The sequence below is a fragment of the Lampris incognitus genome, chromosome 1, assembly GCF_029633865.1.
Source record: "Lampris incognitus isolate fLamInc1 chromosome 1, fLamInc1.hap2, whole genome shotgun sequence".
Taxonomy (NCBI): Eukaryota; Metazoa; Chordata; class Actinopteri; order Lampriformes; family Lampridae; genus Lampris; species Lampris incognitus.
In genome coordinates this window covers 119,442,557-119,455,142 of record NC_079211.1, presented here as the reverse complement: position 1 = coordinate 119,455,142, position 12,586 = coordinate 119,442,557, and the positions used below count along the sequence as shown (strand labels likewise).

Sequence of the window (12,586 nt, the reverse complement as noted above, 5' to 3'; positions counted from 1 at the left end):
GACTCCGAGAAATATAAGTAGACCTACAGCCATCTTGACCTCTTGGACTTTGACTCTTACCAGGGATGGAAGTTGTACTCGAGTATTTCTTAATCTCAGAGGTATTACTCACAGATATGTTATAGCAGAGTTATTGACCATCCATTTTTATCTACTGTAAAAACATGCATGTTTTAGCTGGGATGGTGAATTTTTGTAAGGCTAGTTGAAAATTTCAGCCTATGAGCCCAGCCTGCTATTGTCCAACATTCTCAAGTGTCCCCCCCGATGTTTAATTTGAGAAAAACCAGGTTAGGCAATAACAATAACAAATACTTCTGTCAAGTGTTGTTGGATTTCCACTTGAGCCGCTAGTTACGTATTGCTTCTCTCTTCATCTCTAGTGTCTATGCCAGTTGTGTTTTTTTTCTGCGGTTCTATTTACAGTTGATCCTTCATATAGACTGACTCATATCTGGATACTTGTCAAGACCAGTGAAACTAAGAATTTCTTGCGGTTTGTCAGATTTCGCGTTATAGCCCACAACATATTTGATGTGACACTCATTACATTTTGTGGTTTTCATTCCCATCTATTCTTCCACTGGCTGACACAATAGAGGGAGATGGTCTCAGGCCACAACATTTGAGTTGAATAATGAGAATTTAAACTGTGAGGAACAAGCACTTGCAACGTAAACCCTTGAAACCAGAATCTGGAATGCAACAAAGATAAGCATTACCATGAATGTCAGAGAAGTCAGCTTGTAAGAGCAAGTTCACTCATATGAATCTCCTCACTTGGTGGAAAAACACACGACAAGCAATCATGAAGCGCACTTGGTAAGTAGAAGTGAGTCAATCATGAAGTGCACTTGGTAAGTAGAAGTGAGTCACCAGCTGAACTGGAGATGTTCAGAGACAACAGGAGCTTTATTACACACTGATCAACAAGGCCAGATCTCTCCATCAACACATTCTTCTCACAATAAGAAATCCATTCAGTATTAAAAAAAAAGTACACTCATTTTTTTGCTGTGTTAGGCTCTGCAGTGGATGAATTTATCCAAAATGCAAAACCATCTCCAGTGGAGCCAGTGATCGCAGTATTTAGCACCTGCTGGGGCACCACCCATTTCCCCACAAACACCTGTGTTGTGTTACAGTCCTCTGCCCAGCTCAGTGTCTCCTCGTGGAAAATCATCCTTCATTACAAGCTCAATTGACACCGAGAACAAAAGAGGAGAAGACTCATCTCACTAATGACGCCGTCTGCTCGTTGTCAGTTGGCTCTAATAGCTTCCGCTGTTGTCGCTGGAATTAGGGAGTACCTTGTCATATGCCGTTTTTCCACAATAGGGCCAGCTTAGGTCTACCAGACTATTGGTGAAATTTAAAAAAAATAAAAAAATAAAAATGCATTGTATATGAAGTGCATACTGTTGGCCCAAAAATTGATCATATTCTTATTGCTAAGTAAATTCCCATTTAATACCCATGAGGTATAACTATAGAACCAATGGAACCGCAATGCTAAAACTGTATTAATGGGCACAATTGGCTTATCATCTTTGGTTATTATAACCATGTGAGTCTCATGATCAGTCATGGCATGGTGTTGGTGGAGCAAGTGAGTTGCACAAAAAATGAGAAAGACTAGCCCAGACTGGGCCTGCAGTAGATACACCATATTGTACTGAGTCATGGTCCAGAAGACAGGGAGGAGATGTGGCACGTAATGTGAGAGAAAAGAGGATGGATCAGATGTCGACCACATACACAACAGCAGAGCAAGTTTTATTTTCTCTCCTCATGTTCTCCAACTCCATAGATGTCTTCTTGTCGCTGGACATCTTGCATGTTTGACCAATGTCCTCTACTCTTTCCTCTTACTCCTTTCCTGCTACATATCATTAAGCTTTTTGTCTCACAGCTCAAAAAAATCTTTCTTTTTTTTCTGCATGGCACTGGTCCTATGGTGCACAGTGGCGTGGGGTTTTGCCATGAAACATGATATAATCAGATGTATGTGAGACTCTGTATCATTCCCCTCCACTTTAACCCCCTTTAAAATCTCAGTTTTTCCATCTGAACATCTGTCAATTAAGAGATATGGATATTTCCCCTCTGTCCCTTCTCTCGTCTAATGTGCTCTTGTTCCTTTATTTGATGTTATCACTCCTTAATTGCCCTCCTCCCTTTTCCTGTCTTTTATGATCTGACACATGCTTATATGAACCTTAGGCCAAGAGGAAAGATTTTTTTTTATACATACAAAATACGCTCTATCTTACGTATGAATTCATTTGATGCGATTCTGTGAAACACTTTAAAAATGAATGTTGCATTAAAAAAATTCAGTGATGTTTTAAAGCAGGGAAACTTTTGTAAGAGGACATTTTGGAAGAAAAGTGTGTAGTCTTTAGTCATTATTGATGATGAAAACCTCACTTTAGGATTTATTCTGTCATAAAATGACTGTAACAATTGCAGGAAATATATGATGCAGACAAGCTGAACTAGAATAAATGAAAAGTAATTTCAACATGATTTTTGGGAACAAATGCCGGTGTCAGCAAAAGTTGATCTAAAGTCAGTTTAGATTTGTAAAATGTAAACCAGTTAACGTCTTTATTGTGCTTTATTGTGGAAAATATCAAGTAAACCCACTTTTTTTGACCTGAACCTTTGGCACTATTAAAGATATCACATTATAGCAATAAATAGCATTTACTAATCAAAAAAACCCAAAATAAATAAAAATAGTAATAACTTAATAGTCAAGTTTTAATAAATACATTCTGGAAGTGTATATGTATGTAGTATTCAATATAATATATATTTTTAAGCAGTAGATGGAATGACTGCTGAGTCAGTGATTGTTTATATCTAGTGTGAATAAAGTTTAGTGTTTGTGTTGCGAAGGAGATGTTCAAAGTCACTTGTTGGATTTAAATCTCAAAGGTCCCAGAAGAGAAAAAAAACAAACAAGAAAATGTCAGATTTGGTCTCCAATTCAGAAGAGGTAAGTGGTGGGACGTTGACATCATTGGGAATTAGACATAGTAAGTGAACGACCGCAGCGATGCCAACGTCCTCTCCTTGTTTACGCGGCTGCTGATAGATACAGGACATCACACAAAGCTGCACAACATATTAACATGGGAGGATTACCAAATGGGCCTACCGGGCCCAGGCCCAGGGGCCTATTGTCTCATAACCCGCCTATGCATATCAAGAGTATTTTCTTATTACATGAGATAGGATTGTCATCAAGAAAAGCTCAACGTCATTTTTAAGTGACAGCAAATACAAGAGTCATACAGAGCTCATCACCAGCTCCCGCTTATTACACACAACCACATTTCCTGGCGGAGTGTTTCCTCACAGTGTGGTAGATGAGGTTGTTGTCCAGAAAGGAGAGGTCATCGTCAAATGCTATTGGTCGACAGCAAGCATGAGGGGGCGTGTCTTTAGAAAAAATCTTCCTGCTCTGGGTGAGATTGTTTAGGATTTTGTCATAGTTGGTCTCAGACTTCCTGCAGGGTCCAGAGCAGTACCTGAATATCATTTCCTCATCGGAACGGTAGCCCAGACCCAGGTCCGACACATTGAGGTGGATCTGCTTTAGCATGCAGCCCTGCCCTCGTCCACCACTGGTGCTACCTCCTTCTCGTCTACCCTTCCTCCCTTTCTGTTCTCTTTTGGCTCCTCCTCCCCTGCCCCTCTGGCTCACCAACTTCTTCCTCTCTCTTTTGTGTCGGGTCTTGGAATCCAGGTTGATTTTGGAGGAGGAGGATGAGGAGGAGAGGACAGAGGAGGAGGACCGTCGTATTCTGCTGATGGTCACTTTGATGAAATCCACCACGTTCTCAAAATGCTCTGGGAGGACCTCCTCAATATCATCTGCAGAGAATTAGCACAGAGATCAAGTCCTATAAAAGATTTATGGTTTTACAGTGCAGATCTTCCCAACACATTTTCCCACCAGCTATTGAAAAACAAGCGTGCCATTTCCCAACGCACACATGCAGATGTGAAAATTTGTGAATTTGTGTCAGTTTCTGAGGGGGTATTTGACACATTCTTGTGTTCTGTTAAGGTCAAAATTACCCCCTTTACATAACAACTATTGATTGAAAATATTGTTAATATTATTAATCATGGAGATGAAGATAAACGATATTGGATATATTCAAATAGATTTTACAGCCATTTTGCAAAAAATTCAAAGGTGGCCTGGGTCACTGTGACCAGTGAATTGCATGCATGACTACTTAGTGAACAGAAGGGGGAAGGTTAAATATATTAGTCCACTTAATTCACATCTACTATGAAATAATTACATCTTTGGATTTAACAGACCTGATTATATTGCAAACAGACCGAACAGATGAAACGCTGCAGCCCCAAAAGAGGTAAAAACAACGGGTCGAGGTGGTGGGTTGAAACATTTGTATATCCTTCTTACCACCTGTAATCGTAAATGTTACAATATATTTCCAATATTCAGCACTGTGGAAGAATCTTGTAATATGATTTCAGATACCCATAAAGTGGACCACACCATTTCTTAACCTTGATATTAGTTGAATGTCTCATCTGCCTGCCTCATTGCAGTGGCTCGCGTCCTCATTAAAGTCTATGCTCGCGTGTGTTGCACAAGCTAATGGAGACGCTGTGGGGTTAATGAAAACAGCTAGCTATCTAAATACACTTTACTTTCTTACCTTCAGAATTTCTGAATTAGATTGTGTCAAGTGTCTCCGGATGAACGTTAGCGTTAGCTAGTTTCTAACTGTTGCCCTAAGTAACAGTTTAGCTAGCTAAAGCTAATGTTTGCTTTACCTAGCTAGCTGATAGTGCGCCATTTCATTTCCAGTGTTGGCTAATTAGCTAACTGGCTGAGCCGATGGCTTGGTATTTCGTGACCAATATAAAATGTCATATATCAGCTAATGTTAGCCAACACTGGTGCTCAGTCATGAGCAGTGAGACAATGGAGGATTAGTTTGCGCCATTTCATTTCCCGTGTTGTCTAATTAGCTAGCTAGCTGAGCATATGGCTTGGCATTTCATTACCAATATAAAATGTCATGTTACGTAACGTTAGCCAACACTGGTGCTCAGTCATGAGCTGTGAGACAATGGAGGATTCATTGTTGTAGATATATAATTTGACATCAATATAGAGTTTATTTTTTCATTTTTTCATAGTCTTTTGTGATTTACTTAGTCTTGCCATTTTGATATTAGCTTTATAATAGGAACCCCCTTTGCTTTCACTCAGACATGTAGGAGTTTTATCAGGTTGGGTAATTGAACAATATAACAGTCCATATATGCTCAAGGCTGATTAATTGTTTCGGTTCAAATGTAGCACTACTTTATTGAACTCAGATTAGATTTCATTCACAGAGTCAACATGAGTAAGAGGAGAGGAGATATCTGGCACTTTTTAGTGCTAAAAAAGAGTATGTTGAACATTGTAAGAATTAGGACTTGATAATGCAGCCTGCAGTTTCTGTGCTTGTCATGTAGGCTTAATACTGAGCAGGATAATATGATGATGGTGAGTTTTACATTTATGTGTAGCTGTATTAAGGAAGCAGAGGGAGGTCAGAATGACAGTCAGCAGGCAGGAGGAGGTCAGGAGGACAGTGAGCAGCCAGGACCTAGTAGCAAAGAGGTGAGTTACAAAAGAAACTGCACTTAAAGATGTATGCCATCATAACAGATATTTAGGCAAATTGTACTTTCAGAAACTGATTGGATGCACAATAATCATACCTACTGTTCTCAACTAATATGCTAGGACTTTCATAAAGTGTGTGCTACTGATAGTTAAGGATGATGATGTTGAATGAGATGATGTGGAAAGTTGATTTATTTGTTCTATTGGGCTATTTTCACAGTAAGCAAAGAGCTGACAAATTAAGATTATTTGGTGGCCTATTAGTCATGCACAGGCCTAGATGCTGTATGGTAGTAACACATCTGCCGACCTCTTTGGCATGTTGATAGTGTCTGGTTCTGGTTCAACATTGTGTGGATTTGTGTTTGAGTGGAAATGATGGTCTGCTGCTGTTGTTGTGTTGTGTGTGTGTGTGTGTGTGTGTGTGTGTGTGTGTGTGTGTGTGTGTGTGTGTGTGTGTGTGTGTGTGAGACTTGCTGGCAGTTTTGCGCTAGAATACTTTGTTGGTGACCCATGACTGCAAAAGTTGTTTTGTGGTACGTGCCCCATGAACTGGTGTAATGGATTTGCTTTATCATCATCATCATCTACAGACTGCAGACATTATGTTAAATAATTAAGTACTGTAAGGATCGTAAGACTTTGGTTCAGTGAAGCATGTGCCTGTGCTGATCTGGGTTCTCTTTATGTCCTGGAGAAAAAGTTGACCCCCATGATTGTCATTGTAAAAATCGCAGTCTGAGGGGTGGGAGGGTGGTGTAATTTAAAAATAAAAATAAGAAGGGTCCATATCTGTGCTTTACTGATCACCTGATGAGGTGAGGAGGAAAGAGGCCAGGAGTGAGGTAGGCTGATAGGTGTGCGTGATACATGGTTGGATCCGGACAAGAACAGGGTCCTCAGTTTACTGGTGTGCGATTGGGGAAAGCCTAACGCAAGAAACAAACAAATAAACAAACAAACAAACAAACAAACTCAAAAGGTCTTACATTGTTCCTCGGCCGACGTCGCTTCCTGGTCGTCCGTCTTAACGTGTGGTGTGTCCGCAGCGGCGGAGACGGACCCGCTGGTCCGGACCGGCGGGCTGTCAGGAGGACTCTCTGAAGCGCGCACCCGGAGCAGAGGGTTGGCGTGCACGGCGCTCAGCAGGATGAAGCAAGTGGTCAGACTATCCCATAACTTCATTGTCTACTTCGGTCCGACAGAGGAACATGACGTAATGTGAAAACTATAGTCCAGTTTAGAGATCAAAGACGCGATGTTTCCATTTTTATTTTTTTTGATTGTTTTTTTTTTTTTGCGTTTGGCGCCCCACCCGCTCAAAAAGGTAGGCTAGAGAGAATTCATCACTTTGGGGTTCCTGATCAGGAATTCCACGACGTGGGATCCAAATGAAAATCTTTCCTGGAAGACGGTATGTCCTTTCTTAAACAGAATAGCCTACGCGTATTTTTCTTTGAGCGCGTGTCGACAGTTTAATTTGCGCAGTTCATTAAAAAAAAAAGTTTCACACGGAAAACCAACAGGCTGGCTGGCTGGCTGGCTGGCAGGCTGGCTGGCAGGCTGTGTGTAACTCATGTACGAGTTGGCCGATGTTTGAAACGTGAAGCGTGGCGCAACAGCCGAGTTGCGCTGAACAAACGAAAGAAGAGCAACATGTTGAAAGCAGACATCCAGTTTTTTGTTGTTTTTTTTAGGAGTATCCAAACAAACGGTTCCAAGGACGAGTGGAAAACAAAAAAGAGCTATTCCTTTAAAATTTCGGCTGGATTTGTATTTCATTCAGTACATATCGTTTCAATTGCCAGTCCAGTCCAGTGACGTGTCTGACTCCTCTGTCCATCTCGGTGAGGAGGCTGTGGTTTTAACGGGAGTGATGGTGACGTCACATGGTCCATCCTATCGTTGCTCTCCGCCATCACTGCTAAAAGACAGAGAGACGAACTCCCTCTCGCACTTGGGGTAACAGAGGAAACACCCGTGAAGCATAAGGAAGTGCAATCCCTATCCCTGAATGAACTCGCGGGGTCTTAAATGATGGTTTGGGTGGGATATGCAATGAAACAGGATCATTGCATATCGCTGAATAGCAGGGAGAGAGAGGATAGGGGCTTGATTTTCATACATTTCAAATAATGACCCAACACAATCCTCAGCTCGCTGGTTTCGTTTGTGGTTGATGTTGGATGAAAGTGGTGTTTCTAATCAGCCTGTTTTGACAGGCTGATTAGAAGGAGCACATTTAGTTGCTATACTATATTATAATGGTGTGCTTAAAATCACACAACCTTTGGCAATTGGCAGCCTCATTTCCTGCTCTTTGTTTGAAAATGACAAAATGAGATTTAATAACACAATTTGAGCTCACTGCTTTTGCTGCTATCTTACCTAGAAGGCGAGGAATATAATGTGTTTAAATTATTTCTTCATAACACAGGCGAATGGTTCTTGAGGCCTACTGTTTCACATAATCTCAGGTGCACAAAATCATCCATTATTCTGTTAGATTTCTTCTGGAAGAAGTATTTCCATTCATGTCAGTCAGCTCTGTTGGTTTGTGTACAGTTTATGCTGTCATTTTAAAAAGGTGTAAAAAAATGTAGAAACCCGATGAATCGAATAGTGTAACCGGTGAAATCTCCAAATGCAATTTATAAAAGCTTTTGTGATATTTATAGCTGAGAAAATTGTATAATGAGCCTTAAGTGAAATGCCATTTTGCTGATTGAAATGTCATTCTGTAACCTGTGTTGTCACCAGTCAATCGATGGCAGCATAATTTCATATCAGATATATGGGCCAGAGTGCAGGCCATCCAGATTAAATTGAATGGCACGTTGACATTTGGAGACCTAGAGACAAGCAGCTGTGAAAAGTGTCAACAAGTGAACGTGGGGCTTTTTCTTTGAGTAAAACACCACAGGATAATCCTAATATCACCATATTACTACAGGCTGACCTTATTACTCATTATTTGCATCCTCAGGGATGGGCAACATGATCCAGAAAGGGCCAGTGTGGGTGCAGGTCTTTGTTCCAACCAAGCAGTTACACACCTGATTGTATTTGTCAACCGGTAGTCTTTGCTAAGGACCTTGATTTGTAGACTCAAGAGTGTAACTGCTTGGTTGGAACAAAGACCTGCACCCACACCGGCCCTTTCTGGATCAGGTTGCCCATCTCTGCATCTGCATCTTTCTCTGTTATCTTGCCCCCAAAAGATTCAGGATTGAGCCACTTGCGTGGCTATATATGTAAACAAGGAATAGTCCCATTCCTATCTAAATGAGCAAAGGACACTGTGGCAGAGTCGGGTGTGGACCAGCTGTCCTGACTTAGTCTGGGTTCCACACCCCAAACAAAGACACACCAGAGTTGGGGAGAGAGCTCTGTGGGTCCATACCCACAGCCTGCCGCTCTCGCCCCGCTGGAAGCACTTTTAATTCACATTTGTCTTTAGTCTTTGAAATGGTTTTAATTCTGGTGTTTAGTAAATGGGTTGTTGTGCCCTCATTGACCACCTGTTTCTGGTCTCTGTGCACACAGCACACAGCTGAATCTTAAAGAAAAGTATCTATGCTTAATTCACTAATCCAGGCCAAAGATCAGAGAGAATTTCCCGCCAGAGCAGGTCTTTGGGTGTCTCACTTCATGTGTGTTAAATGTCTTCCAAGCAGGGGCTTTAAGGCTGTTTACTTAATGTTGGTCTGTAGTAAAAGAAATGCTACAGTATAATCTTACCCAGCCAGCTGTAAAGCTGAAAGACTAAAATGGAGAAGAACTCAGAACTGCAGAAGAACTGAGTTAATATAAATCACATTAACAAGGCATGTGTCTCCAAGTTCAGACAGAAGCAAAGGCTATTCAGCTAAAGAGAGAACCAAAGCAGAGCTGTTCTTTGATTACTAATGTACTCTTTCTTCAGCTAATTAATTGTAAAGGGCCCCAAAATGGGAAAGACCACTGATTTCTGTAGTCCTCAACACGTAATATTAGGTTTTTAGTGGCGTAACTCCAAGGGAAAAACACATCTCAAATTCAGTCTCTCAAGTGAAAATAAATCTCTGACTTGGTGTAAAATTATGTAAGTGAGCGCAAGAAGGAAGCTTATTTTGGTCTAGATGGACTATAAGGAAATGATTATATAGCTACTGCATCACAAAATCCATGAGCAGATGTTTTTTTAATGATAACTTCCAGTTTGCTACAATTAATTCACTATTAACACTGACTAAGACTGCTTCCTTTACTCTTTCAATGCGAGCTTTGAACTGTGGAGCAAACCCTTTGAGCAAGCTTGATGTGAAACACATGCATACATATCCTTATGTTTGAGTATATGCACACACGTGTGCGCTTAGACACATGCACACAAACAAACACACACACACACACACACACACACACACACACACACACACAAATCCAATTCATGAGTGTTTTGTGTGTGTTTGTGGGGGGGGTGGAGAGAAAGAGATGGAGAGAGAGCGGGAGAAGGATAAATTTTGACAGTTGATGGTTATACTAGCCATACTTAAACTCTTCAGGCATCCTTTAATGTTGGGCAGAATTACAGTTTAGCCACTTGCTCATGATTGTACCTGTAATCATCCAGAAGGAGGCATCCCTTTCCATTTAACCACTCACTTAACTGCATGGAAATACCTCATCCTCAAGTAATTACAGCCCACATACAACGCCAAACAGATGGCTATTTCCTGTCTCGCAAGGAACAAAGGTGAATCTAAGGCTGATCTGCAATTGAATCTGGCAGCCATTTTGGGGTTTAGGAGGCTAATTGCTCAGGTCATTTCATCCCTCTTTTTAGTGTTAACATGAAAACTGCAGTGCAGGAATGACTGTGCCTATAGGAGGGAGGTAATTGACAGCGGGAATAGGAAAATGGCCACTAACACTATAAAGAAGTAGGTTGTAGAAAATGACTATTACCATGAGCTTCCTCCGGTAGTGTGGGGAAATAATGGCTTAAGGGGGATGATGTACCGGCCCTCCTGCAGTCCTATTATCTGTGTTTAAAATTATGCCCTTAATTCTTATGGAGAACTGTGTGCTATTTTTAAATAAAGGTGGGTGAATAGATAATACAGGGTCAGTTTGGTAATTCCCTCAGTCATGGCAAGGATTTGGACTGAAGGGCAAGCGAAGCAAATAAACCCTGAGGGTTACCTTCACTTTGGACTTGTTCAGGATGTGGATGGAGAAACATTATTCATGTGGAGCTTTTGGGAATAAGAGAAGAACTAGAAAAAAATGTTCTAAAAATAGATGTCCAACTGTCAGAGCCAGTGAATTAAAACTTCATTTACATTAAAAATAGCTGCCATTGTATGTGAATTGGCTTTGGGCCAAGAAGTGAACACAGATTTGTCATTATACTTGGTTATGGAATCAGTTAAAAAAAGTAAAAAGTTAATACGATAAAAATGTGAGTTGTATTGAACGAGGGCCTGTGAGATTTCACCTTTGAGCAGTAGAAAAGGGTATTGCGGCCTGAAGAATAGCTTTCCTGAAGATTGAGCATTCAAGGACATGGGAAGTGGAATGATTATTGAATAAGCGGTCGGAAGTGACCCCTTTGCTGTCCACAGCGGAGTATGAGAAGTAATTCACATAATATGTAGCCTGGTGGTACTGGCGCCTATAGGGTTGAAAGTATGGGGTCTTCTCAGTCCATTGGGAATTGACCCAAAAACATTACATACAGCTCACCGATAGGCATGATCTCTGGGTTAACTAAATCTAGCATGTGCTCTGTCTGCATTTGACTCTCGAGTTTTTAAATGCGGTGTTGTCCCTAATTGTCCACTAGGTGGCTGTATAATGATATCTTTAAGCCTTTTTCTTTGCTGAGATTATGGGGACGTGCAATATCAAATTTAGCCAAAATGTGATTTGTGGAACAACTTGCGTTGCGAGAAAAATGGGAGAAAAACTAGACTAGAGTTTATGGATAAAATCACGATGACCCTACACATTGGCAGAGTTGTACAGCAGACTGCTTCCTCATGTCCCCTCCCTAACTGAAGGCTGACTGGTCTGATCTCCAGTGTGATGAAATGTTTGAATCTCAGATGATGTTCACAATACTGAACTGTTAACAGCATCAGAGTTGCTGATCCTCCACTCTGACTTTTTACTGACACATACACATAAGAGAGGGATGTTTGTGGTACCTGGGTAATATATATAATATAATGCTGTCAGGCGGCACAGTGGCGCAGTGGTTAGTGTGGTCACCTCACAGCAAGAAGGTCCTGGGTTCAAGCCTCAGGGTAGTCCAACCTTAGGGGTCGTCCCGGGTCGTCCTCTGTGTGGAGTTTACATGTTCTCCCCGTGTCTGGGTGGGTTTCCTCCGGGTGCTCCGGTTTCCTCCCACAGTCCAAAGACATGTAGGTCAGGTAAATTGTGTGTGTGTGTGTGTGTGTGTGTGTGTGTGTGTGTGTGTGTGTGTGTGTGTGTGTGTGTGTGTGTGTGTGTGTGTGGTCCCTGTGATGGCCTAGCGGCCTGTCCAGGGTGTCTCCCTGCCTCCCTCCCAATGACTGCTGAGATAGGCTGCAGCATCCCCGCGACCTTGAGAGCAGGATAAGCGGTTTGGATAATTGATAGATGGATAATGGTGTCAAGGAATGGACCATGAGGCCCAAGTGGGTGACCTATTTGACAAGTTGAGAGGGGAGATGCATTTTGTGCGGTAATATCATAGGTTGGGATGGTCTACTGAGAAGTGTTTATTGCTGTTTCAAATTTAATCCCGTGTCATAAAGCTTAACTGCTACTGTCAATCTGGACCTTTTTCAGTCTCCAAGGATCCCATGGGAAAATGGGTGGCATGGTGAATGATAAAACCATTACTCATCAGGTTCAAGCCTACATGTCAGTCAGCAACTCTGA

General features: G+C 41.5%; 1 protein-coding gene across 1 annotated transcript; it reads right to left on the bottom strand.

Annotated features, from left to right (window-relative positions):
- Positions 1-3,268: 3,268 nt before the first annotated feature.
- LOC130124567 (glial cell line-derived neurotrophic factor-like) lies at positions 3,269-6,977 on the bottom strand. Its single transcript, XM_056293977.1, has 2 exons — positions 6,664-6,977; positions 3,269-3,885 (listed from the first exon to the last, which is right to left on the bottom strand). The coding sequence occupies exons 1-2, from the start codon at positions 6,857-6,859 to the stop codon at positions 3,329-3,331; spliced, it is 753 nt and encodes a 250-aa protein (XP_056149952.1). The 5' UTR covers positions 6,860-6,977; the 3' UTR covers positions 3,269-3,328.
- Positions 6,978-12,586: the final 5,609 nt, after the last annotated feature.